General features: G+C 42.0%; 3 protein-coding genes across 4 annotated transcripts in view; 1 reads left to right on the top strand and 2 right to left on the bottom strand.

The window, feature by feature from the left end:
- Positions 1–11,153, bottom strand: part of cerkl (CERK like autophagy regulator) — a 50,466-nt gene extending 39,313 nt beyond the window's left edge. The window contains exons 1-2 of the mRNA XM_076262861.1: positions 10,702–11,153; positions 1,345–1,575 (exon numbers count right to left, since the gene is read on the bottom strand). Of these exons, the coding sequence (XP_076118976.1) occupies positions 1,345–1,575; positions 10,702–11,059 (589 nt within the window). The 5' untranslated portion in view covers positions 11,060–11,153. The remainder of the gene's footprint in view (positions 1–1,344; positions 1,576–10,701) is intronic.
- Positions 11,154–14,170: 3,017 nt separating this feature from the next.
- On the bottom strand, positions 14,171–15,434 carry neurod1 (neuronal differentiation 1). The gene has a single exon (XM_076262707.1). It carries the CDS (start codon positions 15,227–15,229, stop codon positions 14,171–14,173), a length of 1,059 nt encoding a protein of 352 aa, XP_076118822.1. The 5' UTR covers positions 15,230–15,434.
- Positions 15,435–21,394: 5,960 nt separating this feature from the next.
- The window catches only part of itprid2 (ITPR interacting domain containing 2), a 48,383-nt gene continuing 42,915 nt past the window's right edge, over positions 21,395–26,862 (top strand). For both annotated transcript variants that reach the window (XM_076264267.1, XM_076264268.1), the window contains exon 1: positions 21,395–21,510. The gene's annotated coding sequence lies outside the window, so the exon portion shown is untranslated. The remainder of the gene's footprint in view (positions 21,511–26,862) is intronic.

The following is a 26,862-nucleotide window of genomic DNA, read 5'->3' as shown; positions in this document are numbered from 1 at the left end:
TCAAAGCACAGCGGACGCACGGTGGCCCAATGACATGCTCGTCACACAAAAGAGCTGGCCTCCCTTGCAACCGCTCAATGACCACCCCACCCCCGCCCCCCCCCCCCCCCCCCCCCCCCCACACACACACACACACACACACACACACACAAACACACACACACACCCCTCTCTCCACCCTCCACCCTCCGAGGCCAAGGAGCCCACATGCAGTGGGACGCCACAGTTCGGCCCAGGACCCCTCTGAGAAACCCAGTGGAGTCGAGAGCAGGAATGAGACATAATAATAATAATAATAACCACACTAACAACAGCAGCAGCAGCAGAGGCCATCCAGCGAATCAGTTTCAGACTGTTACTCCACACTAATGCCTGAGTCTTGGCTGGGCACAAACAAGGCCTTCCCACTCAACATTCAATTTGCATTAGCGGGGGGCAATAAAAACTGCAAATGGCACCGGATGCTTCACCCCCATGTTTCTATAGAGCCGAGACTCTTTAAAGGCACTGAAATGACACCCAATTAAAGTGAAAGCTCGGGAATGTTTGATTTTCCATTTGGTGTGTGCAGCGACTTTGATTACTGCTCCGAGGGCGATGGGTTAAATTGGGCGGCAACAAAAGCAAATTGCCATGCTAAGAATAAAAGAGAACACTCATGGACACACACACACACACACACACACACACACACACACACACACACACACACACACACACACACACACACACACACACACACATTACATTGTCTGAACTAATTATGACTACATTAGGGTGTAACATAGCTCATGTGTAAAAACTATAGGACATTTAAACACTCGACCCACCCATCTGTAGGCTATGGATCTAAGCTATGAATGTCATCAAGTGTGCCTCCTCCTAAATGAACCCACGGCCCTTGTGCTGTGAGAAGCGCCCTCTTTCAGAGAGACAATGGAGGAGTATGGCTGGGTATTGTTCTAATTTTATCAGTTCCGATTTCAATTGTACTTATTGATTCATGTTCCTGATGATTCCTCATTTTGATTCCAAAATGTGAAGAAAAATTCTCTCCTCCAGGAGCAGTCTATGTTTAAGCCTTAACTGAACATTCAAAGAGTGAATACTGATTCACAATTATTTCTCTACAGGCCTTAATATTACATACAGAACAACCTAGAGCAGTTAATTAATAACTGCTAGGCCTTGTTGCTTTTGAGAGTCTCTGACCAACTCAAGCATCTTTACTTGTCTTTCTTTGCAAACCTAACACTGAGACGTGTTGTAAGCTAATCTACCATTGAGGCTCCAGTGTTGTAAGCCAATCTACCATCGAGGCTCCAGTGTTGTAAGCAAACCTACCATTGAGCAAGGCCTTGAGGTGTTTGAACCAGATCTCGCAGTGGTCCACGCTCAGGTTGTTGAGGTGGGTCTCGTGGTCCTTGAGTTTGGAGCCCTTGCGTCGGCAGTGGAAGAGGGTGATGCCCAGTAGAGTACCCCCGCTCTGCTGACCCACCATCCGCCGACGCTTCACCTTCACCGCAAACATGTCCTTCAGCTCCACGAAGCCCGCATTCAGCGGGGCGGCCGGCTCTACAGACGCACACAAACACACACAACACACAACACATGCACACAAGACACATAAACACAACACACACATGACAAAACACACACAAACACACACACAACACACAACACATAAACACACCACACACATGACAAAGCACACACAAACACACAAACACACACACAACACATACACACAAGAAACATAAACACACACACACACACACACACACACACACACACAAATACAAACACAATGACACAATCATCAGTAAAAATGATAAATACATCACATTGCATTAATGCACTACCGTGACCTCGAAAATAACTAGGCACACAATTAGTTTCAAAGTAAAGTAAATTGCAGAAATAAATTCACACCTTTTCATTTCACACCAATACAAAGTAAATTAAATGAGAGATAAGGTTGTGCACCACTTTCTCCAGAACTCTTGGAAGTGCTTTTTCATCAAAACACACATCTTTCAACAAGACAGTTCATAAACTGCATCTTCCTCACAAAAAAAATAAAACATTATATTTTGGCAGTGCAAATGAAATTTGATGTCATGAAGGTTGCATTCATGTTTATTTAGTATTCCCGTTGAACATTTTTGTTGTTATTAAGTAGAGACATGCATCACATCCTCTGATGAGTGTGAGAAAACAGTAAAGCAGTCACATACGACCCTTCCTTTCAGCATCATTCTGATGTGTTGACTATAGTCTGCTCTCTTTTACTTTCTCAACCACGAGCTAAAAATGGTGACAGTCATCAGACAAGCTGTGATTCAGCCCAACCAGGCTCTCCTCCCACGGATGCCACCTCCAAGACGTCTGTCTGTCTGTCTTTGTGTGTCTGTCTTCCTCCCTCCTTCCCTGTCGCCACCGCTCTGTCTCTCTGTCGGCCCTAAATGTGTTTGCGTCTCCTCATGTGAAACCCTTTCTTCATTAGCCGAGCCCCAGCCGCACCTCCGTGTTTCAGAACATTAACTACCCTCTCACATTACTGCACAGGACACCCTGCGCCATCTGTTCACACTCAGCCTGACGCGACGCCGTGCGAAAGCTCCACTCAGATCAGCTCAGCTCGGGGCCCGGCCCAGCTCACACAGCAGCAGCAGCAGCAACAGCAGCAGCAACAGCATCTAGTCAACTTTAGCAGAGATGCCTTTGTGTTTGTCATACGAACACACACACACACACACACACACACACACAGAACATACACACATATCTACACATTAAGCCCCCTCACACACACACACACACACAAACACACACTGACTTACACACAAATATACCCACACATACCCCAAAAAAACAGTCAATTTAATTAGAGGGAATGAAGCTAATCTCTCCCGGCTGAGCAGTCTGTGGGCTGGCCGGGGTGGGAGGACTAAACTGGCCCCTGTTCAGAACGATGGACAGGAAGAGGACACCGAGGGTGGGTGGCCATAGATCTGGACCACAGCGAGAGAGAGAGAGAGAGAGAGAGAGAGACAGAGAGAGACAGAGAGAGAGATACAAAAACAGGGAAAGAGATGGATGAGGAAAGGCAGGAAGCGTGGGGGGAGAGAGAGAGATGGAGTGAGTGTGTGTGAGAAAAAGAGAGAGGGTGGATGGCATAATAGAAAGATGGATAGGAAGAGAGAGGGAGGGAGAGAGAGAGAGAGAGAGAGAGGTAGGGCCCCTCCCCTGCTACATTACAGTAAGCCGGCACCCTGTCTGTATCAATCTTGGCACATCTGTCTGATGCAAAGCGTAAACAGGATTACAGAGGGACTTATCTGCTTGGTGCTAATTGTGCTGCCATTTTCTGCACATGTCCACGCTTTCACGGCAACCGCTTTTCATGCAAACTCTCCAAACACACTACTACTAACTACAACCACAACTACTATGAGCTGAACTCCCTCTCTCTCTTTCTCTCTGTCTCACTCTCTCTCTCTCTCGCTCTCTCTCGCTCTCTCTCACTTTTTTTGTGGGCTCAGCTCTTGTGAGGGAACCCTGACTGGATCTGTCTGTGTCTGTCTGAGCCCTTACCTTGGCAATGACTATTTATTATTCACCCTGAATCAGGAGGAGTAGCAGTTTGGTTTAAATGGACTTAGCACAAAGCAGGAAACAATGGGAGAAACGGAAGAGAAAGCAGGCCAGAAGAACATATGCTATGTTGTAGATTTAACAACTCCAAAATCTTTAGAAACAATACAAATTTCACTTAATATTCCAAGCCTGGCACTTGCTTTTTAAAAAAAAAATGAGATGATAAGATGGAAACAGTACAAATGGAAAATGAGATTTAATTTTTTGGAGATTGCTTCAGTCAACATTAATCATCCTTTGTCTTATGGGAAGGATGGGAGCCACACGGCTTCTACTAAATACTCAAACAACAAACACACTGTTCAACTACAGAAAAAAATAGATAAATATTATAATTTCAGTGTTACTGATTAGATACTGCATGTGTTTCAACAACACTGTGCAAACATGTACACTTTATTACAGTTTGGCCAATTTAGTGGTATGTATTCACACCCTGTCATATGTATTGTATGCATTGTGTATGTATGTTGTATGTTCTGTAGAGCATACTCCCTATATAGCACACAGCTTAATGTATGTTGTGTATATGTGTATTTCTTTCCCCTAGTTCTAGTGCTAGGGCTGTTCTGAAGGGCATAACCACTCATGTCCACTCAGCCATTGGGCAGTCACATGTAAGGAATCCACAACAGGTTATATAATCAATATTCCATTGACGTGGGTCATGGTGATGCACGAGAGTGTTGCTCAGTCATTTCCCACCAATCACGCGTCCGCCCCAAGTTTGTTTACAGCTCCTTAGCGCCAGAGCTGCAAGCTCATCTCAGGGAAAGGGCTGCTGTCAGGAAATACAATAAACGACCTCTGCTTGCCAGCACTGTTAATCCCTGTCCCTTTCATATCCTTTAAGTATACACTACTTGTCATCAGAGCGTTGACACGTGGGTCAGGCTACCAGAAGCAGTGCATGGCACATGCTGAGGATGGGTAAACACAACGGACTAAGTCTTCCTCCCGGGCCGGCAGACGTCTGAGTCTTTGTTGTTTTCAGGCTCTTTTTTTTTCTTTCTTCAGGGTATGGTTTTCAAGTTCTCAATCCATACAGGCTGAGTGGACACACCATGGGGGGTCCTTGCCTCTCTGCTGGTGGTTTATCTGTGTGTGTGTGTGTGTGTGTGTGTGTGTGTGTGTGTGTGTGTGTGTGTGTGTATGTGTGTGTGTGTGTGTGTGTGTGTGTTCGCTCCAGGGCATGGCGGCTCAGATGTAGTATGGGCCATATGCTCTAGGTCATTGCTCTAGATGGGCTGCTATGGGCCAGATCAATATGGCTGGTCTGATGGCACACCAGGTCAGATGACATGGAGACCACTCCACAGTCTGTCTCTGGATGGACCTGCAGTCCCCTGGGACCTTATCTCAGTCACTGACAAGTACATACATCCAGAGCATGCACTCAGCCCTACCCCCTACTTTAAACGCTTTTTCATAAAGATTAGGACTCTATATAATGTTACTTGGGATGCTGGCCACTGTTTGCTTTAACTACACACAAAGGCACATTTTATTAGAGCCTTTTCATGTCCGATGACCAACTGCACACATATGTTTTGCATTTATATGGCAAGCATATGACAGCAGTGCCATCTCAAACAACAATTTTCATAAATTATTATTTTTGCATTTTTATATCATTGATCATAGATAAGGTCTTGTCTTTTTCTATGACTGTAAAACGTAAAAAAAACAGATCACAAATGGCTCTTCTGCAAACAAGTTCCACTTCTTCTCTCCATCCTGCCAAGTGTCATCTTCTTTTTTTTTTTTCGCTTGGCGCACATGACTCTGATTTAAGATGACACGACGGGCTCAGCCCCTCATATTGGTCACACAGTGAGACGCGGGGGGAGATTAAATAAAACTGTGCACTCTCCTAGAAAACTTTATTGCTTCCAGATGGATACAAGCTTCCTCTCGGCGCTCCTCACCGCCTGCCTGGGGGGGTGGGGTGGGGGGGTATGGTGCGCGTCGCCGTCGGCATGTCAACGCACAATTAATGTATGGCACAAAAGGAATCAATTCTACACCCATCTCCTGCACGTGCGTAATCTAATATGCCCTCACAATCTAACAGGCACCGTTCAATAGTTTGAAGATTTTCAGGAAAGCATGTTTGCACTGATAGAAACAAACCACTCTGAATATGTATTTTAAAAGGACTATTTGTGGAATATTTGTGTTTATCTGTGTATATTTGTGTTTATCTGTGTATATGTGTGTGTGTGTGTGTGTGTGTGTGTGTGTCTACTGGAATATTCCATTTGCATCTCTACTTCACTACACTACCTTCCACAGGCCCATTTTGAATCACTACCATGCGGAAGTGCTCATGTAAACTCTACTCTACTACCTCATTAGGACAAAATGGGGGACATCTAATACATGGCACAAAAACCTCCCTCTTTGTCTTCATTGTTGTCAGGGTTTGTGTGGATCCCCCTCTCTCCCTCTCTCTATCTCCCACTCTATCCCTTTTTTTCTGCAGATGAAACTAATACTGTGCTTTGACAAGTGTCCAAGCTCTGCTCGAGGGCTCGTGCCAGGCCTGCGCGCTGCTCTTTGCCCCCATGTTGCGTGGGGCCATGTGGTTCACAGCAGGGCGCCTGAGACCATATTTTCCACCTGTGCCTTCAGAGGGCTGTGTGTCCAGACACACAGACAACTCCAAAACCCAATATTTACATTTTTATATTGCCATTTCTGGGGGGCCCCCGGGAAGCAAACAAAGGAGACGGCGGCGTCTGTTTGCTCCTTGTGTGCAATTAGAGTACGACACTGTATATTCCCTTCATAATACGGTAGGGTCATACACTCTGAGGCCTTGCTGGGGTAGAGAGGGGGACTGTTCACTGAACAATTCAACTGATTAAGTTTTATAGCTGTAAATGGCAGGATAAATATAGATTTGTTTTGTCTTCATTCAAACAATCCTGTTGATTTCCTAAGCCAATTATGGTATACATATGTTTGCTTTGGTTAGGTATATTCTTCTAAGGTCAATATGCTCTTTAAATCTTTGTCATATTTTTTTGTAAGCAAACAAAGATATTTACCCTGCTGTGTTGTGATATTTGTTCATTTTTTACTTGCCATAATAATAAACATTCTCAACAATCAATTTGAATCTCAAGATGGGTACTTGAAAATCAACAACGAATTGTTTTTTCCCCCCTCTCCCTGAGTATAGATTCTCATAATATGCAATCCAATCCTGTGATGGAGCCCATTTTCCTGGGCTGCTTTTAATTACTACCTTACACCTGCCCCAGTGTGCTTTAGACCAGAGTCTCAGGTGTTCTCGAATGAGCGGTGCATGACTTGGCATAATGAGCGCTGAGGATGCTAATGACACCTTGCTTTGTCAGTCAAATGTCTCTTTCTGTTTTCTGTGGCCAGGGCTGGGAGAGAGGGGCGGGAGGCAGGGGGAGGAGGATGGGCATGGAATCAGAGGCTAGGAAAAACACTGCAAAACTAACAGGAGAGAGAGAAAGAGAGTGAGAGAGAGAGAGACAGAGAGAGAGAAAGAGAGATACAGAGAGAGATAGAGGGAGACAGAGAATAAGAGAGAGACAGAGAGAGATAGAGAAAGAGAGAGAGACAGAGAATGAGAGAGAGACAGAAAGGGAGAGAAAGAAAGAGAGAGACAGAGAGAGAGAGACACACACAGAAAGAGAGAGAGAGAGAGAGGGGGAGAGGGACAAAAGCCAAGAGAGAAAAGACTGATCTGCCAAACGATAATCACATAGTGCATACACTGATGCTATGACTAAAGAATACTGCTATTTCTGAGCTATATGATGTTTATACGTTTCCTCGTCATCCTCAAAAATATTGTGACATGATTATAAATTGGAGCTATAACTTGGTGCAGCATCTGCACTGTATTTAACCTAGTTTGGGATTTCCTCCAGGCTAAAGTCCTAACAGATTTGGAAAAAAGTTTTGCTAAAATATTCAACTTTTGACACTTTATCTCAGGACATGAAAACTTGGACCTGGAGAGGCTCTGTGGAGCAATCAGTGGAGTCAGAAATCTGAGGACTGGCTAGTTAAACCAGTGACTAGAGACCAAGCTGAAGAGCTCAACTGACCCCAGTGGTCAACAAGATTCCTCAGAGTTCCGGAAAAAAACAGGTCACTTAAAATTTCACATCAACACCACAACATAGCTAAGACTTCAAAGCACTTCCAAAACTGCCAAAAATGTCCAGACCAGTTTATGCGTAATACAGATAGAATTTCTTAAAATCATAAAATGTAAGCATGCCGGGGGTCCTAATCCTAGATGCTGTGGTTGTATTGTCTTTTTTAGGAAAACAGCTATCTAGAACGTATTCATGTCAACAAATTCAACACCACCAACTCAACGTGATTCCATTTACAGGAATTATATTACTGTAATCTCAAATAGAAAACAAACCTAGGTTTAGGTTAAGATAAATGAAAAACAATATTTGTCTACATAAACTAAATGCAATCAGTGTGCACAGCTTGGGGTGTTGTACACAGTGTGTACAAGACCCTAAGCCAAAGAAGAAAGGATGCACATTTGTATCAAAAGCTATGTTGAAGCAACAGTAGCAGCTATCCATTCTGAACATTCATAGTCATTTTTAAAAAAGGAGGTCACGGACATAAAATCCCCCAGTGCATTAATGTGTATGTAAAGATTACAGTAATAAAAATAGCATTTTAATCCAGCTCAAATCTTTACTTTTGCATCAACGAAATCCATATCGATACAGTAAACAAAAGAAAGGCAGAGCCCAAGACATCTCCCCCTGGACTTGCTCTTATGCAGGCAACACAATCACCAGGTCCCTACTGTAAACTGCAATGTGCTCTCAGGATGTATGATACAAACAGAACCAGTTGCACTACTGTTTCAAAGTTTATGTTCTGATTTTGCACAACACTGAAACTAATGTACAACCCAATTAGTACACACACACTGTTAAGAGACAGCGAGGGAACAATCACATCTACATACAGTGAAAACTGGAGTTTTGTAGACACATCTACAAAGAACAGCACAGAGCAATATAACACTCTGGGCAGGAAGATACAAAGTCACTGAGTTCAGACCAACAGGAGGCAGCTCTGTTCTCTGTGCTCGAGTCATTGCTAAGATACACTGACATTCAAGTGTAAACAAACCACAACCTGACAAGACACCCACACACCCACACTTTGCCCACAGTGGGACATTTGTTCTGGGGTGCTGTAGCATTTCACTCCACGTTGTGAGAACAACAAAGACAAAAAGTCATGAAATGTCAGATTTAAAATGTTATCTGACTGTTGCAATTTTGAAATGCCCTCTTTATTGCAAGAATAGTACAGCCATTATGGGCATTTAATAACACAATATTGCAAAGTGATGAGAGTTATTGTCCAATTCTAAAGAATAAAGGGAGATGTTTTGATCCTCTATCCCCAGGCAGAACTGAATTACAAAGCCGTCAAATAAAGCAACCCAGCATATCAGCACTGGTGTGTCATTTTTTGGCAGTTTTATGATAGCATTTGGTAAAGGCCATAGGGGGTTATTAGATGGATGCTTTCTGTGTAATGAGAGTGCTGGCTTAATAACATTAGCTTGGATCACAGATAAAAAAAAGCACTGTCTATAAAGCTTAAGCAAAATAGGGGCCCTCTTGCACCAGGCATTGCTGGGGCTTTTGAAGGCTCTGTTCAAAAACAACATTACCAAGAGATACATGCCTTCGCCTCAAACACCTGGACATGCATCAAAACACTTCATTTTCCCTTTCTCCTCGTTACTGATGAAACATTTTCACTTCATGATCAACTACAATGCATGCATTATTTATTTATTTATTTCCTGTGTGGCACTAAAAGCAAATGAGTGACTCACTCTTGGCAAAAAGTGGAAGGGAAGGAATCAAAGTCAAACAGAGTCAAACCAGCTAGTCAGTGCATTGATACTGCTATAATAATAGCTAAGTTCATAAGTGAAAAAACTTGAAAGTTTATGGTTTACCAATGCATGACTCTAACTTGGCTATTTAATTAAACTGTGTCAAAATGTCCACCAGTTTAAAAAGCAACACATGCTTTGTTAGCTTCATTAGTGGGTGTGCTGGCATATTGCAAAAACTACCCCGCGAAAAGGAAGTCATGCACTGATCTTCCTTGTGCAGTGATGCAGATGGTAGTTTTTGAGTATCATTTACTTGGACATTTGCTAACTGTCCACAAGACTAGCAGATGCCCTACTTTAGGTGGTCACAACAGTGGACCGGGGTCTATTACCAGCACATCTGTCACATAGGACTTTTTGGCATCAGTAACATTTTCCTCTTTTTTCAGGATAACCTTTAGTCTCTGAATGCTATGATACAGGCAATGTGAAAATCTGTATGTCCACATGCTGTGTGATTCAATAAAAAGTTTGTAAAAAAAAGTGAGCTTCTACAAGCAAATCACAGTTTTGTGTTGCATCTGTCAGTAATTGCATAAAACGTATTACATCCATTACAATCAAGGTGTAATTTGCTAAATTTGTATAAAAACGTGTAGTCTATTGTGTAGCCTATAGCCTATGCATATATGACCCATTACATAGGCCTAAACGATCACAAATTAATTCTGAATAATTTGGTCTTTCGAGGTTTGCGGTAGGCCGCCTCCCACGCCAACGTGTTTTCTGATTGGTTACATTGCAATTAAGTAGCAGGAAGCGTCTTATGTTGACACCAAAAAAGAACACATGACAAAGCAGAACTTAGTCCTTATGGTCGGCCATAGTTTCTCTTCACTTTTTTTTTTTAATTTAAACACTACTGATCCTTAATCCCTGCTGTATCACTGGCTAATTTAGTCACACTTGGCGCTAGCGCGTTCATTTTACGCATTTACTTCCATTGTGGCAGATTATGTACAGCAAAGGGATAGTTTCTTTCCGACAAGCGGGTGGTCGTGTTGTGTGTGGCCTATGTTTGATAAGAAAATGCTGCTGGTGTTACCTCGCTGAAAAAAGGAACAGAAGCCAATTGTCATGGAAACAGAAAACACTACGCAGCTCACCTGTAGGGGTCTCTGGTTGGATGGGAGTCCACGTAACTCGCGATGCAGTTAGAACTACATCATGGCTCCGTTTCCCTATCTGAAATATTCCTCTAACTATCGGTTCGTCATTACTTTTTTGAGTGCAGTCGCCTGGTAGATTTTCAGTTTCAGAGGGCGCCTCGGTGCTTAACTGAGGGGCAGAAACGGAACGTGTACTGCCTGTTTGTGTCTTCCTCTTTTTCTTTTTCTTCTTAGCAGCGCGATGGCTGGTATCTACGGGAGACACCGGTTGCATCTCGTGTAGCTCTTCCTGGCTCTCTGACCATACTCCTCGGACGGTGATCGATTTTCGTGGACTTTCGAACATTATTGTTGTTTGTCAGCAGGTGGGCTCGGTGTAGTTATTGTCGAGTCAGCGCGCTCCCGTTTGTTGGGATTTCGCATGCGATCCAGTGAAACTTCCTTTGCTGCACGAGTGGACTCTCTCAGCAGCGCGCGCTCCCGTGGAGCGCACCTTATTGCGGTGGCGCGCTGGCTACTTTTCACAATAGCCGACTCTGTTCTGAGCACCTTCACATTGACAGAAGTGCATCTGAATATCCATCATTTTACGCATCTGTAAAACTTGTCTGTGTGTGATAAAATTAGGCTACACCTATTATGCAATTTAAGATGAAGAGTGTTTAAATAAATCCTTAATTTCAACAATTAGTTTTCAATATTCCAAATCAAGCAATATTAGCAATATTGTAAACTACATGTGAACTACTTGTAAAAAATATTACTTTAGCAAACAATAATTTACACTGACCAGGGGCGGTGTTAGGGCGCGCGGAAGGAGTTTTATTAGGCCCAGCACTCTGGACAGTTCCTATAAGGCCGGGACGCCAAAACACGTCCACCTTACAACCAGTCAGTAAATGGTGCATCTAATTTCAGAGAACTATTTGTTTTGTTTGCAACTTCTCATTAAGCAGTTAAATTCCAAATACAGTCATAGATTTCTGGGAGATAGTCGCACTCTATCCCTCAAAGTTTTAAGTGTACCCACTGCCAAGCGCACACACACACAATTCAGTGTTAAACCACAGAAGTCATCCTCGATGGGACAAAAAATCGCTTGTTCTAATTCCCTCCACGAGCTCTTCCACTGATTTCATAGAAATGTTTAATAATTTGTATTGACGTGGTGATCATCCCTGTAAAACAGCTTCAATAGAAACAAACCTGCAGAATATCCATGCAACAACCTTGACGTGAAGTTTGTTGTTATCCCATTGGGTTAGATGTATTGGTTTATGCAGTGAGTGTTCATGCATAAAAAAGATAATTTTCATAAATTAAAACCTCCCCTGCAGAAGTAACATCTGTGCCTCTCTCACTTTGCATAAAAGATTGTGGCACGAAAATGCCCACCGACTGACTGCAGCAATTCGTGGTATGGCAGCAAATCTGTAGGTCTGTTCATCAGGCGTTCATCTACATCAATCATACACTTTCTGTGTTCCCGGTTTCCATGTAGGCTAGTCTAATACATGTGAACGCTTACGCTGCACTATGTTTCTTTGTCACATTTTCTTCTTCTAGCTATGAGGGTCAGTAAGCAGATTATGACCATTTGTTCTTAACACTATCCAATATGATTTCCATACGAAACCCCCTATACTGAAATAATATCGGAATGCGTTCAGACCATCCTACAACTTCTAAAAAAACAAAAAAAAAAAAACTTTGGTGAACAAAAACATGTTTTGTGTGATAGCCTACAAATAAGGCACGTCTGACACATTAATCGTGAAGTAGCCTATGTCAGTTCCCTGCCAACAGGATGGCCGGATTTTGGCTATTTGAAAAAAAATATTTTGACTCAGCCAAGGCTCAGAGTGTTCATTCACAAACCCGACAGTGCATTCAGTCCTGAACAACAAAGTGTGAAGGACCCTGAAGTGGCGCATGTCTTGACTCAAGAGCATACGGAGAAAAATAATAAACTGCCATTTGAGGCAATGACATCTGACTAATCTGTTGACGACTCAAAGAGCTTATGTTACACTAAAAAACAAATTAAATATCTTACTAATTGTGTCAACATTGACAAGCAAAAGGTTTCAAAATGTCTAACAGCGAAAAAACTCGCGCAGGACAAGATTATTTTCATAGTTTATAGACCTAAGATAATTAAATTCTTGAGAGCAAACCTGGCTGATCAACCTGTCGAATGTAGGCATATCAACAAATCCTAAATTATACATGTTGAACTATAGATAATACTCAGCATTCAATGTATGTAGTAAAATATTTAATGCATTGAATAATAGCAAAATCATACTCATTCACATTATTCTACAAATCATTGAGTGGGCTCCATGAGACCAACATAAATACAATAATCCCACTAGAACCATTGGATGATACTTAAAGGTTTTTCAACCAAACTTTGAATGCTGCAGCAATACATCACTCTACATTTTACAAACAGAAGTACAGCACAAATCCAAACTCGGAACCACGCTTTTTGGACTGCAGTCGCACATGCAACATATCTACTGCTCAAAGGGAGGAGGGATGGTCAAGAATGATATACTGAAGCCTATGTCGTACCGATTAACAACCAGAAGAAAAGGATTGAGTATGAAGGTAGGGTGATTGTTTATTATCGTTCTGTTATGACAGTCCCTTGTTTAGATTGTACACAGGGTGCAATTTCCAGATGATAGTCAAACGTTGTATGTACATCAGCAATACTTTCCCAACACCAATTATGTGGGCGACTGTCGTGACTCCCGAGTCATTTGTCCATTTTCTCTCGAATGATTAAGCATTCTTGATTGTTTGGAAAACAACACTGTTGGGAGAGAAACGATCATAATTGTGCAATTTTGCATGGTTTACAGTAAATAATTGCTAAGGCAACATAACAGGTTCTTAAGCACTTGCCTGCCCGTTTACATCACTGAATAATAGCTAGAATAATTACTGTTTTGTATAAACATGAGATAACTCTATTTTATAAAACATTGACATGGAGATGGTTGGAATGATGTAGGAACTCGACTTTATAAAAAATGAATTGACAATTCTATACAAAATCACAACAAAATAATTCAGCATGGGATAGATAAGTAGTAAAATGCAGGTTGAAAAATATAAAATCTATAATATTTTTTATAATTGGCCCAGTATCTCGTTTAAAAATTGCATAGTTTCCAAATTATTGCTTGTGATTTTGTAACATGGATAATTAACACATTCTCAATAAGGTCACACCTAGATCCTCCTGTGACCGCAATGTAGAAGCACTATAGAATACAATACATAAGGTGAAAGAGAATATGCATCCTCACTTCTCCTAAAGGCAGTAACAACAATAAATACATACATACGATTAAGCATATAGTGTTGTTGCTCTTTCGCGCCGAGGTACACCCGGACACCTCAACACATAATAATCAAAGTCTGTTCAAAAGTTTCACATGATTCATGAATCGTGAAATATAGCATTTAGCTGGGCATTCATGACCCTCTCGTGGTGAGAATGACCTTCGTAGGACATAATGTTTTCCATCGGTATGTCACAGCGCTGGGCAGAGCTTGCGTAAAGCGGGGCATGCCCCTGCGGTCCCGCCAGACCTGCCGCTTGATAGTGCATGGTAAAGGCGTAGTTCTTTTCGAACTCAGACGAAGGCTCGTGTTTGAAGGAAAAGTTCCCGTTCACACTCAGAGGTGGGCTAAGAGGTCCGTCGAATGACGGACTAGTGCAGTCTGTCAGGGCGGTTTCGAAGAACGGTTCCAGCGCACTTCCATACGCGTGTGGTTTGACATGAAATATGTGGGAGCTGTCCATTGTACCATAAGGAGGGCTAGGAAGACCGGGCGTCTGGTAAGAGTAGGGGTGAGCGGTGAAGGAAGCACTTGCTGTTTGCATATGAGCGGGGATTTCCTGGCTCTGTTCCGGGAGAAAAGTTCTGGGGTTCAGTTGGAGACAGCCCGCCACCAAATTTGTGGTAGGTTGCGACAAACCCTTACATAGGGCCTGCACAAATGACATCAAATCCGGGCTTTTGCCAGATCTCAGAATCTCAGACAGAGCCCAAATGTAGTTTTTCGCCAAACGCAATGTCTCTATCTTTGACAACTTCTGGGTTTTGGAGTAACATGGCACAACTTTACGCAAGCTCTCAAGTGCATCGTTGAGTCCATGCATACGGTTCCTTTCCCGCGCGTTGGCCTTCATGCGCCTGAGTTTAAACCTCTGAAGACGAGCTTTTGTCATTTTCTTCTTTTTCGGTCCACGTCTTTTGGGTTTGGTGTCATCTCCCTCCTCTTCCTCATCATCTTCATCGTCGTCCTCTTCATCCAATCTGTTCATTTCATCGTCGTCGATGTCTTCTTCATCCATGTCTTTATTCATGGAATCGTGTGCGCCGTTTTTCTTTTCCATGTCGTGTTCGTCTTGGGAACTCTGACACTCGTCTGTCCAGTTGGCTGTATTCTGTGACTCCAACATCATGTTCTCCTCGGTGTATGACTTGGTCATGATCGAATACTGTTAAAAAAATACAATAAAAGTGGTCAGTATGACAAGCGGGACGGATGGCGTGCACGCAGACAAACCGACAGGTAGACAGACAGGACTCAGTCATGCCACGTAAACCAACATATCACCTGTATGGCTGTATGAAATCATCACTGCTGACTGGCAATGCTGTTATGTAACGCAGTAATCGGAATATAAGTCGATAACACTTAGCAACTCATACGCATCTCTTCGTGAGACATAATGATTAAAACATGAACGAACTGCATCACATACCGTTGTTTCATGTTTAACCACAAAACGAATAAAATTAGTCAGTTGTTTCAATTAGAGAAAGTGTACACTGAATAATAATAATAATAATAATAATAATAATAATAATAAAACAGTTGTTTGTTTAGTTCTAAAGTGAAACAACTCTGAAGATAATTAAATCAGTGCAAGTTGTTCAACTCTCAGATAAAAATTGGAGGGCTGAAACATTCTTAATTTGTTTTTAGATATCCGTTAACAAGTGCTCCCAGACATCACCTGCCACATGTGACATCTTTTTCCAAAATTACTAAATGCCAAATTTGTACATTTCAATTAACTGCGCAAACAGAGATTTCTGTTCCCAGTATGCAAATACAATGCACATAAACAAAGTTCACAATAAAATAAATGGGATTCGTACATACCTGTTTTTGCAGAATGTCTGTTATGATAGTTTCATACCCCTCTTGGTGTGCAAGGACCTACGAAATGGACTGTGCCTGCGCAAGGGATGCTCCGGTTATATACGGCGGCAGCTGATGCTGAGAGATGAACATGTATATCTATGGCTACTGCTAAAACGCTTGCACCAATGACTGGCAGCAAACCCCACCTCTTTCCTCGGCACGCGCCATATGGCCGACTACGTCAGGAAAACGGCCCCAAGCGTCACGTGACATCTTCCATTTGTATTCGCCAGAGCTCCGTATTCCATCCCTTTGTGGCCAAAAGAAAGTGGCCATCTGTCGCCAGTTAGAGACTCCGTGGACCTGTTTGTACCCGCAGGATGAATTAACCCTTTCAAGCATAGGACACATTCAATCACGACCATCTCTCATGCCCATCCCATTTAACACGTGTTTCCCTGTCTTTATTTGGATTATTCTTTATTGGGAATCATAAATTAGTCTCATAATCGACGAGCATTCTAAGTAATAATTAATGATCAGACTGAGCTGTGTCAGGGAGAAAATATTTTGCATGAACACGCATCTAAACTATATTGTTATTGTTGGTGTGTAGGCTATTATTAATGGTCTTTTGTTCCTAATTTCTTTCTACTTGTATGACAGGTCAGGTAGAATATACAGGCCCTGTGTTGGCTGGCTATTCAGTATATTGGAAAGTGTTTGCTTCACGCCGCTTCTTATATTTTTCACCGAGGGTGATATGTTGTAAATAGTGGTTGTGGAGTCTGGCGCGAGACCCTCATAATGAGTCCCTTCTTTTCAAGCTGCTGGTCGGCACGCGAGTTGCACGCGTGCTAACAAAAGCCTGTTTCACGGCTCACTAACCTGATCCAACGTCCAAAATCGGCTGTTTTCTATTCAATTTAATATAATCCTAAGGAAAAAATGGACGTGATGACCGTTGAACAGTTAGCGAAACAAAAGTGGCACAATGGTCAACTACTGACCACATTAATTTCCATGATAGGGAAACAGGTATAGTTGGTTGACCGCAGCCCCACTTGTTCAAAGTTGTGAACACTCAAGGCAGAGCCCTTGTTGCTTTATGCTGCGGCAGAAGCATCTGCCATCAACAGAACTATATCATAAAACCGAAAACAACCTGCACATCTGGAGCAGTTAGCCTATATGTTACATGTATAAAATATATAGGCTAATACACTTTAACGTTCCGATATGCAGTCCTATTTGTTCATCTCGATGAAAATGAGCATATATTTCCAGTGGCTGTCTTAAATTAAAGAAAAACTTATTTTCACAAAGATTAGCCTATAGCCTATATGAGTGCTTTCCGCGAACAGGTAGGTCCGTATGTGGGTGCTTAGTGATGCGTGACAAATATTTCATTTGTTCTGTTTGCGAACTTCTGATTTATCTACTCCTGACATCTGTTAATGGCCCAGCGCAAAGCTGTGGAGCTGGGTCGATATTTGATAACTAGGTAACAGTGAAGTGTCCATGGTAACTCAAAGCCAGCCTCCATCCACTGACTTGCTAGTATTCCTCATAAATGCACTATAGTTGCTTTGGTCGAAAGTCCACAAGCTGCTTGCTGCAAGGGGAGGACTGTTTACTTAGCCCTACTTCTCCGTTACCATGCAAACCGTGGAGTGAAGAAAGCAAGTTCAGCACCACCGAAAGCACCTCCCAAGGGGGAAATACATTTTCAGTATTTTCTGTTCAATCCATTCAATATGTGAACAAGCTCGATGTAGGCTAAGCGATACTGTGTTGCCCAAATCTGTTCTAGAAAAAAAAAAAACGAAACTTCTCATACACATGTATTTTGAAACACATGTGAAATGTGTTAGAAAAATGAGAAAAACATTATCTAAGTTATATAGGCTATACATTCAATAAAGTTTTAAGAGTAGGCTAATCTGACAAGTCTAACAAAATCTTTAATATTAACTCTGGTTTTAAACACAAAATAAAGAATATAACAACATATTCTGTTTTAATGTTAATGAACAACACGGTATTCACTGTAGTTAAGAATAAAACATGTAGGTGTCATTGAAATATTGATGATATGACCTTTCATTTCCTGTACCTCATCAAATAGCACTTTTCCCTTAACGGCTTTTCTGTACCTAAAAGGTATGTGTGTGCGCTTTATGTGTGTGTGCTTTAGTGGGCTTCTCTCTAAAATGAATTCAACCTCCCATTTATTTGCGCTCCCATCGCACTGATTGCATATGCAAAAATGCAGATTTGTATTAATTAGTTCTACTGCTGATTAGTTCTTTGGTATTTTGGCGCAATAAATCACGCAGGGACAGAGGTACAGAGTCAGACGTTAATTTTTGGCTCGTGACCCATCTGCGGCTCCGAGCGGAATACACGGTCGGTATTAAGGGAGCCCCTCCAGCAAATGCGAATTTGTATCACAGGTAAGACCACCTGCTGCATACGAACATGTCCAAACTACACAGCATAAGGACTGGCTCACATTATTATACCAAGCAGGATAACTAAAACCCAACCCGAAAATAAAACAAATAAAAATGAATAGGTCTACATATTACTACTACTACTATACTACTACTACTACTACTACTACTAGGCTACTACGACTACTACTACTACTACTACTACTACTACTACTACTACTACTACTACTACTAATAATAATAATAATAATAACCATAATAATAATTTGTTCTTTATTGTTGTGACAGACACTGAAACTCCTTATGAATTGTGTTTTTATTATTATTGAGAAATCATGTTAAATAATGTGAAATAGCCTTGGCCTTTCACATTGTAGGCATTATAAACAAATAAAAAATGGTAGTCTGACATGAGGTTTTCTCAACTACTCAACTCTAAATTGCAAACACTGTGAGGTCAAAAAAAGCGATTTTCGTCTTTTGGAAATTTACTCCAATAAACAGTTGTAGGCCTAAGGTTAACAGTTCCACATTTGATGAAGCGACGTTATTCTAACAAGAGTAGGTGTTATGTTTTGAGTGAACTGGTCGTGAAGCACTCTACTTCTCAAACGAGATGAAGTTTTCAGTATTTCAGCGGGCTGCAATTCTCCAAGCAGTCCACTTTTATAAAGAATTGGCCTTTGCCTTTTTTCGTTTACCTTAGCGCCACCCTGTGGCTCTTATGTTCAGTGTCGTACAACCACTTGGTCGCTTCTGCCTACTTATGATGCCCGACAAGCATCTACGAGACATGCCATAACCTGCAAACAGTCAACAGATCAGTATGTTGACCTGCCTGTTACATCTCATAGCTTAAATACTGTATCAGAGATGCACTCAAAAAGTCTCTGACATCGTCAATGCATGCCCAGATTGAGCAATGTAGGACAACCTCCATGTCTTCCGATTGGATGATTAAAGTTCTCAAGAAACTTGAGGTTGGTATGAGGGAGTGTATTGTGTGTGTGAGAAACCTACAAGTTTCTCATCTTGCACTGGATCATCTTCCTAAATCTCAATAGTATGATCAAAACAAGTCTGGAGAAATTATAAGCCTAATTAAATACAATTTTCATCGGGTTGCATTAGGCGATACATGGGGCAACTTGTTGCAGGGCAACCACATAGCCAGTTCCATGTCTTCTGATTGGATGATTAAAGTTATCAAGGAACTAGAGGTTGGTGTGTGTGTGAGCAGACAGATTATGAACTTTCAGGCCCCTGGGCGCAGATAAGGGCCCCCCACTAATTGTCGCATATGTGTGTGTGTTAACTTGTTTGATGTGATTTCCTGTATTCTGGTGCATTTTGGGGATGGCCAATACTAAATTCAATCAGATTCATAGCCTACATCCTGATTTGCTGATATTGAGGCAATAATTCCATGCAAAGGCTTAGGGTTCAGGGGCCCCTGACCCCTTGGGCCCGGTAGGCCCGTGCTGTAATCCATCCGTGTGTGAGCAAGCTATACGTTACTCATCTTGTACTGGATCATCTTCCTGAATCTCAATATTCTGCTCACAACAACTCCGGGGAAATTACTATACAGCACCAGTCAGAGGCTGCATTCATTATTTTGCACTTTTATGATGTCATCACATCACCAAAAGTAGGTTATTGGTTTTACTAAAAATATTTGGCAGTATTTTTAAACTACAAAAATACACACCTATAAAGTATTTTGATACAAAATACGAAGCCATTTTCTTCAATAAAATAAAATACAAATGACAGCACACTATTTTGTATTTGAAATACTTCTTTTAAAAACATGTCTCAGAAATACTGATTGTTGGTTGCAGCAACTCAGGCTAGGTAGTCCCGTTTTTGTGTTTGTGTTTTGTTTGTTTAAGTAAATTTTGATCCAATTTGACCGCTTTGCTATGTTGCCCACCCAAACTTTCTACCAGCCCACCCAAATGTATTAGGCTAGAACCGGCCCTGGCCCTCATGGGAAATGTTAGAATGGTTGTCATTGACTACAATGCACATGCTCCATCTGTTTTGCAACCATTTTCTGGTTTGAAGTTGAAATTAAACCGAGGTGTGTAGAATATAAAACCGATAAGGTCCATTTAATCAGATGATCATTGATTACATTCCCTGGGTTTTAAATAATATTGGAATAATGTTGCAATCACGAATTTGGCCCATAGCCTATTTAGCTATTCATCTAGGAATTTAAGATGTTTTTACCCCACATCAGATCATTCAATTTGCTTGGAATATTATCTTGAAAACACAAGTCTTCTTACACAAGTAGAGGATGTAGGCCTATTCCTCGAATGTTTATCCAAGGGGCGCCTCAAACAGATATGGCATACAATGGCGCCTTCGTGTGGTTAAATGACATATCTGCAAATTTTATACATCCCTTAAATTCAAATTTAAACGTCATACTTACAAAATAATAGCACACCACACCATACATAAGTCTATTCTTACTATACTGAAAAGGTTTTCTATATAACAAACGGGAAAACGTTTGCTTAGACTACGTAATAGTCTGGTTAATTCAGAAATTACCCTACTGTAGTCTACGGTTTTATTTATTTGTATATATCATTTTGTTTATATATTTTTTTTATTTTCAATAAGATCACTGATCGCATTTTGGAATGTGGGAGCATGCGGGGTACAATGCGTGTCCAACAGTGCATGTAGGCTACATTTGTCACTCCTTAGAGTTATTCTTTCCTTTTCCTTAATCCATGATGAGAAACAGTCAGTTACCACAACAGCAAAACACACAACTAACATCTCTACATTTGGACTTTGTTTGGAATTTGATTTGTTACATGTTGTTTCATGCTCTTCCTAATCACCATTTTGTTCTATATTTATACCCTGACACCGAGCACGGGCTACTTTGAAGGCTGAAAAGCAACTTTTGGTCCGGTTTCCTCTTGCACTTATCTTATTCTCCAGCAGGTTTCAGGACGGTCAAAGTTGTGGAGGAGTCCTCTCTGTTTTCCACACTCGCCCTTGTTATGTTACTTTATACTTTGTCCGGAAGCGGAAGCTTTTCAGTTCCATGAAGTTCGGTGAAGTTTGGCAGATGACACGGAGCAGCACCGAATCTGATCAATAGAACTCCACACAGTAGCCTAGTGTTACAATGGTAAGAAAATGTTAATTCTCTTTCATGTGAGTGTCATTCAAATTGCGATGCGTTAATAGAATAGGCGCGCATACAATCTGATCTTATCTGCGTCAGTCTAGGATTCACTCAGATTTTCTTTGACGCATGCGGAGGGCACTGAGTTTGAACTTGGGAGTAAGAAAACAGTAAATGGAGAAAAGTTTTGAGTGGAATGCATAGTCGTTTTAACTAGCTTATCCTTGCCAACATGTTGCATTTGTGTCATGGTGTACGTTGCTGACTGTAGAAGTGTGGCACTTCAACAGAATTACAACCGAGACAAGGTGCAAATTGTAACTTTATTACCGTGTTCATCTACATGACTCATCACATTTCTGTACTTTGTAGGATACTGAATTAGGCTAGGGGTTCAGTCAGCAGTTAACATGGAAACAACAAATATTCCTTCATTTGTTTGGTATTGTCTTGTTTTTTTCATCGTAGCTGGATGATGAAGCAAGCAAGTCTACCTGTGGGTGAAGGGTGTTGGCTGTATGAAGCATGCTGCTTACGTAGTACAGGTAGTGTGTTAGTTGATATCAGCTGATATGAGCGTTATATCACAGCCTCAGTTTCTTAGCATTAGTAAAGAAGCGCAGTGTCAATGTGTATGTCAGACACATTCTTGAAAGATTAGACAAAGTATGGCCGTGGTAAGTATGATTTACGAACGCAGACAGTGAGCAAGCTATAGACAGTAGCCTCCGGCTTGCTTAACCATTATCATCAAATCTAGGATTCTGCTCATTCCGTTAATTCGCTTATTTATGTCGACATGGAACAATCATGATGAGAGAAACCGTTTGGAGCAGGTGCCTCATCCATAGGTTATGCACACCTAGACCGATGGGTGAAATATGGATTTTATCTTTGGCAAGCTCTCTCTCTCTCTTTCTCTCTCTCTCTCTCCAGCGACTGTACTTTCTATTTCTCTCGGCTTATCTCTCTCTTTCTGTCTCTCTGGGCGTGCTAGGTGGGTTTAGCAGGTGCATATTACAGCAGTGGGACCATGCCATTGAAATTAAAACACACTGATCCCTCTCATGAGTTACTGTAACTCTAACATTCCTTTTAGAACATGTCACACCTCCACTTTGGTATCAGCCTGCTGTTGTCCTCGTTCCTGTTACTCTGCAAGTCATCACTCAGTAATAGAATGTTCTAATAATAGGCCCATTCTGATGTAGTCTGGGTTAAGGAAATTGCCTAATCTGTGGCATTCTTTTGCATATTCTTTGTAAACTATTTTGAAGTGTTGTTCCTCTCACATCAGTCAGCATGTACGCAAAGAGAAAGCCCTGCCGTCTCTGTTAAACTTCTAAAGACAGTGACATGTGTATATACCAGGGGCCCAGTTGTCTGTTTCTGATGCGTTCCCCTTTTTTTTTTTGTCCCCACGGTGAATTTTCCACTCTTGCTGGTTGATGTTGAAAAGTAGGGCAGCCCATACTCTGTGCAAACTGAGGGTGGAACACAGTGCGCCTGTAGATAAGAGCATAGGCTACAGGTGTTCGCTCAGCAGCCTGACTTAACGTCTGGGGTGTTTGCTGAGCCAATATGGGTGGATTCATGTTCCCTCACATGATGAGAGAGAGAGAGAGAGACACACAGAGAGAGGGAGGGAGAGAGGGAGGGAGAGAGAGAGGAAGAGAGAGAGGAAGAGAGAGAGGAAGAGACTCCCCTGTCAAACAAGAAAGCTACGATCATGTCTGTGGATTTTTTTTTCTAACCAGGAAAAGTTAGTAGGGCCTCGCCTCTTCTGCAGGCCTACCATCCCTTTTTTGGAGTGTATGTAGATATTTTAAATATTTCGTTTAATTTAATTTCTAAATCATTATAAATGTAGCCACTTTTTGTGTAACTTTGCTGATTGTTTGTTTTGCATTCCATTGGCCTTTAAATTAGTTTTGGCTGGAGTCCAAGTTGCAGAATCAAGCCAGGTATTTTATGTAATCTCAGTTTTTTTTTTATATTCCCCCCGTATCAGATCCGCCAAGTCCACAACATAGTGTTCAGGGCAGTATTATTGTTACAGGAAGAGAGGAAGTCTGTGTTGCCATAGCATCACAGAGTTCCCCAGGTCAAGTTTATTCAGAATGAAGGGAAATCGACTGGTCTTGGCCTTAGCAGGACACTACTCATGCCTTGATAGATAGATAAATGACTAGACATATTTTAGTTTTGCAGACACAGCAGTCAGACATTCATTTAGTTCACACTGATAAATGCCTCTCAAGTGGAAGTGTAGTGCTTATACTCAAACAACACACATATTACATGATTTGGTGTTTTTCTGCGTTGATGTTTACAATACATTATTTCTGCATGTTCCAAGCTTTGGCAACACACTGTTTCCTTTAAAAAATGGCCATGCCAGTAAGGCGCTTTGAATTGAAGACAGGGTGTACAATACATGCCGGGCTATGAGGGGGGATTGAGGCTGCGGAGACAGGAAATGAGGTTGGCTGTAGTCCCACAAACAGCCCCCAAAATCATCCCTGCCAGAGTCCGACGCGGATGGACAACAAGATGGACAGAAACAGGCAGTGTGCGTAATGGATATGAGAGGATGAGAAATTGTGCTAAATTAACCGTGTGTGTCTGTGTGTCTCTGTGTGTGTGTCTGTGTGTCTCTGTGTGTGTGTGTGTGTGTATCTGTGTGTGTCTGTGTGTGTGTGTCTGTCTGTGTGTGTGTGTGTCTGTCTGTGTGTGTGTGTGTTTCGTCTGTGTGTGTGTGTGTGTGTGTGTGTGTGTGTGTGTGTGTGTGTGTGTGTGTGTGTGTGTGTGTGTGTGTGTGTGTGTGTGTGTGTGTGTGTGTGTGTGTGTGTGTGTGTGTGCATGCGCACACTTTTCTACAAAGTGGCTGTTCCAACCACAGAATGTTCTCTTGCATCTGTCCAGGATTCAACTGAGCACACTAGACTTACATTGTTGGCAAGGTTATGTGGAATGCTTACATTTCTATATGTATAAACATTTTCGTAACAGTTTGAAACAGAGTATGTGCATCCAGAAATTTATTCAGAACAACTTAGTAATGAGTAAGTATCAGATAGTTTGGATCTCATATGCATGCATACTCAGCATGCATTTTATCCACAAAATAAATGTCGCCTCAGCAGAATTTATGTCAGACAATAGTTTTTCATGTTTTAAACATAAGACTGCACACATATGTTGCTGGCTATACACCTTACATATAGTGGTTTAACAGTCTCACAGGTCTATTTTACAGCCCATTTTCTGTGAAGCACCCAGCACTGGGACTCTTTCCAGTGAGCTTCAGAACCTTCCTGCCGCTCGCTCAGCACTACTGACACACGTTTGTTTTCTCAAGCACTTGGCTCTGTACTCCACTAATCCAACATCAATAAGCAGAGCTTTATCCTTCCACCTTATTCTCTCTACGGTGTGCTGTGATGCGTTTGGGTTTCTCCGCCTCGCACAGGATATGACATGGGAGCGTTTTGTAACCATTTGCCTCAGCTTTTTTTTTATTGCAGGCCCTGGACATTCACTCTGTGCGCTTTGTGTGTTTATTTCGTGTTGCTCAAATTGAAACCCTGGGCAACACTGACCTTGTTCGGGCTAATGATTAAACAGTGTTATGATAATGCTGGTACATGGCGTGTCCCTGCTGTTGCTGCTGCTGGTGGTGTGCCTCAACAGGCAGCCTTGGGACGGGGGGGATGATGATGATGGACTTGTTCACCCCTTTTTTTGGTGGCTGTTGAGTTTTGGCCCGGATCTGGTGGGGGTTCTTCAGGTTCATGTCAGGTCTGTTCCAGTGTCAGCTGGTCTATTAAAGGGGTGGAGGAGAGATGCTTTACCCCTCATGTTGGATCAGCCAAGAGAAGCAGGCTCGAAAATGAGTCTGTGCAAGGGTGTTATTCTGTCATCGCTCTTTGGCCTAAATGTTCCTTTAGCCATGAAAGGGTGTGCTTTGCCTCTCAACTGTAGGTGTTCTATGCTGAGTTTCCAATGGCTTTTGTATATTCTGAATCCTATGCTGGACCTATACACATAGTAACCTCTTACTTATCTGAGGGTATATAATTATCTCGTCAGCTTCATGATGATCTAGTCAATGTATTTAGTTTAAAACTTGGAACTCAGTATTTTAACGGGTCTTTTGACCTTGTCTTCATTACCCTTACACATTACATCTTCTCTGGAGTCTTTCTCCTCTGGCCAGTAATGCTTTGTCCTGAATACAAAATGTGTCACAGAGCTGCAGGACCCCACCCCCCTACCCCCAAAAGCAAAGCAAACAACCTGGAAGGATCTAAAGGATCAGCCTGTGGCTTTGACCAAAGAGTACAGTTTGTGTTCTCTGGCCTTCTGTGTGGGCTTAAAGAGTGTTCTTGCTGTCCAACAAAAGCCCCTTTTTCACTGAAGAAGAAAAATATGGGCCTGTTATTGTCCAAGGACATAGTCTTTCATAGGTTCCCCTACATTTGGCACAGGACTCTGTCAGATTCCTTTAGCATATGTTGTGGTGATATCTGGCAGTGGTACCCTGGCTTTTTCCAATTAAAGTCTTTCTCTGTTTTACCCTATAATTTCAGGAATGGGAGCTTCACGTCTTTTCACCCATTATTACAACTGGAGGACTATGCAACCAGAGGCACTTTTATGTGCTCAGGTTTAAATCTATGTATGCTGTCGGACAGTAGAGAGAGGTATAACTTCTAGCACTTTCAAACACAATGGCTGAAGAGAACAGGCACATGCCCACTCAGACACATAGCTATGTCTTTTGTCTGGGAGATAGGGATGATTTTGATCTTCTTTAGATTTATTGTCGAACCCCAGTTGTTCACAGCCACGCTGTTTAAAGCCTGAGCGGAAATGGTCTTGGTGCCAGGAGGAGGAGAAGCTTTAACAAAAGTGCTGATGCTGTAAGCAGCCTGTCACATATCCAAAATAAAGGATTTTTTTCAGGGACATTACCAATTGATTCTTGGGTCTTGACACTCACAGTCCATGTGTGTATGCAGACCTTGTGCGTTTCATAATTTCTTTTTGAGGATGTCTGACAGGGGCTTAAGCTCTGGAAAGCCTCACTGTTCTGTTACTGCACTACTCAGATCTCTGTCTGGCTTTGTGAAGAGGTTGTGGATGTGCTAAAAGTCCTTACGATAATGGTCGTCTGTTTGGGTCTATTTGCACTTGGTGTCAAGCGTCTGGCTATGTTGCTGCGGCACTGATGCTGATTAAATTGCTGATGATTGGGAAGATAACGACAGGCACAAGCAGTGTTGTGTTTTCCAGCTGGAATTACAAAGGTCTCCTTTCCCCTGGCTCGGTTGCTTAGCTCCATGGTGCAGT

Source organism: Alosa pseudoharengus, unplaced genomic scaffold, assembly GCF_046254945.1.
Source record: "Alosa pseudoharengus isolate Yale_2024_CS ecotype anadromous, Long Island Sound unplaced genomic scaffold, YU_APseudo_1.1 YU_APseudo_1.1_scf_3, whole genome shotgun sequence".
Classification (NCBI taxonomy): Eukaryota; Metazoa; Chordata; class Actinopteri; order Clupeiformes; family Clupeidae; genus Alosa; species Alosa pseudoharengus.
Note: the sequence above shows the minus strand (reverse complement) of the source record. Positions and strands in the feature narration are given on the sequence as shown.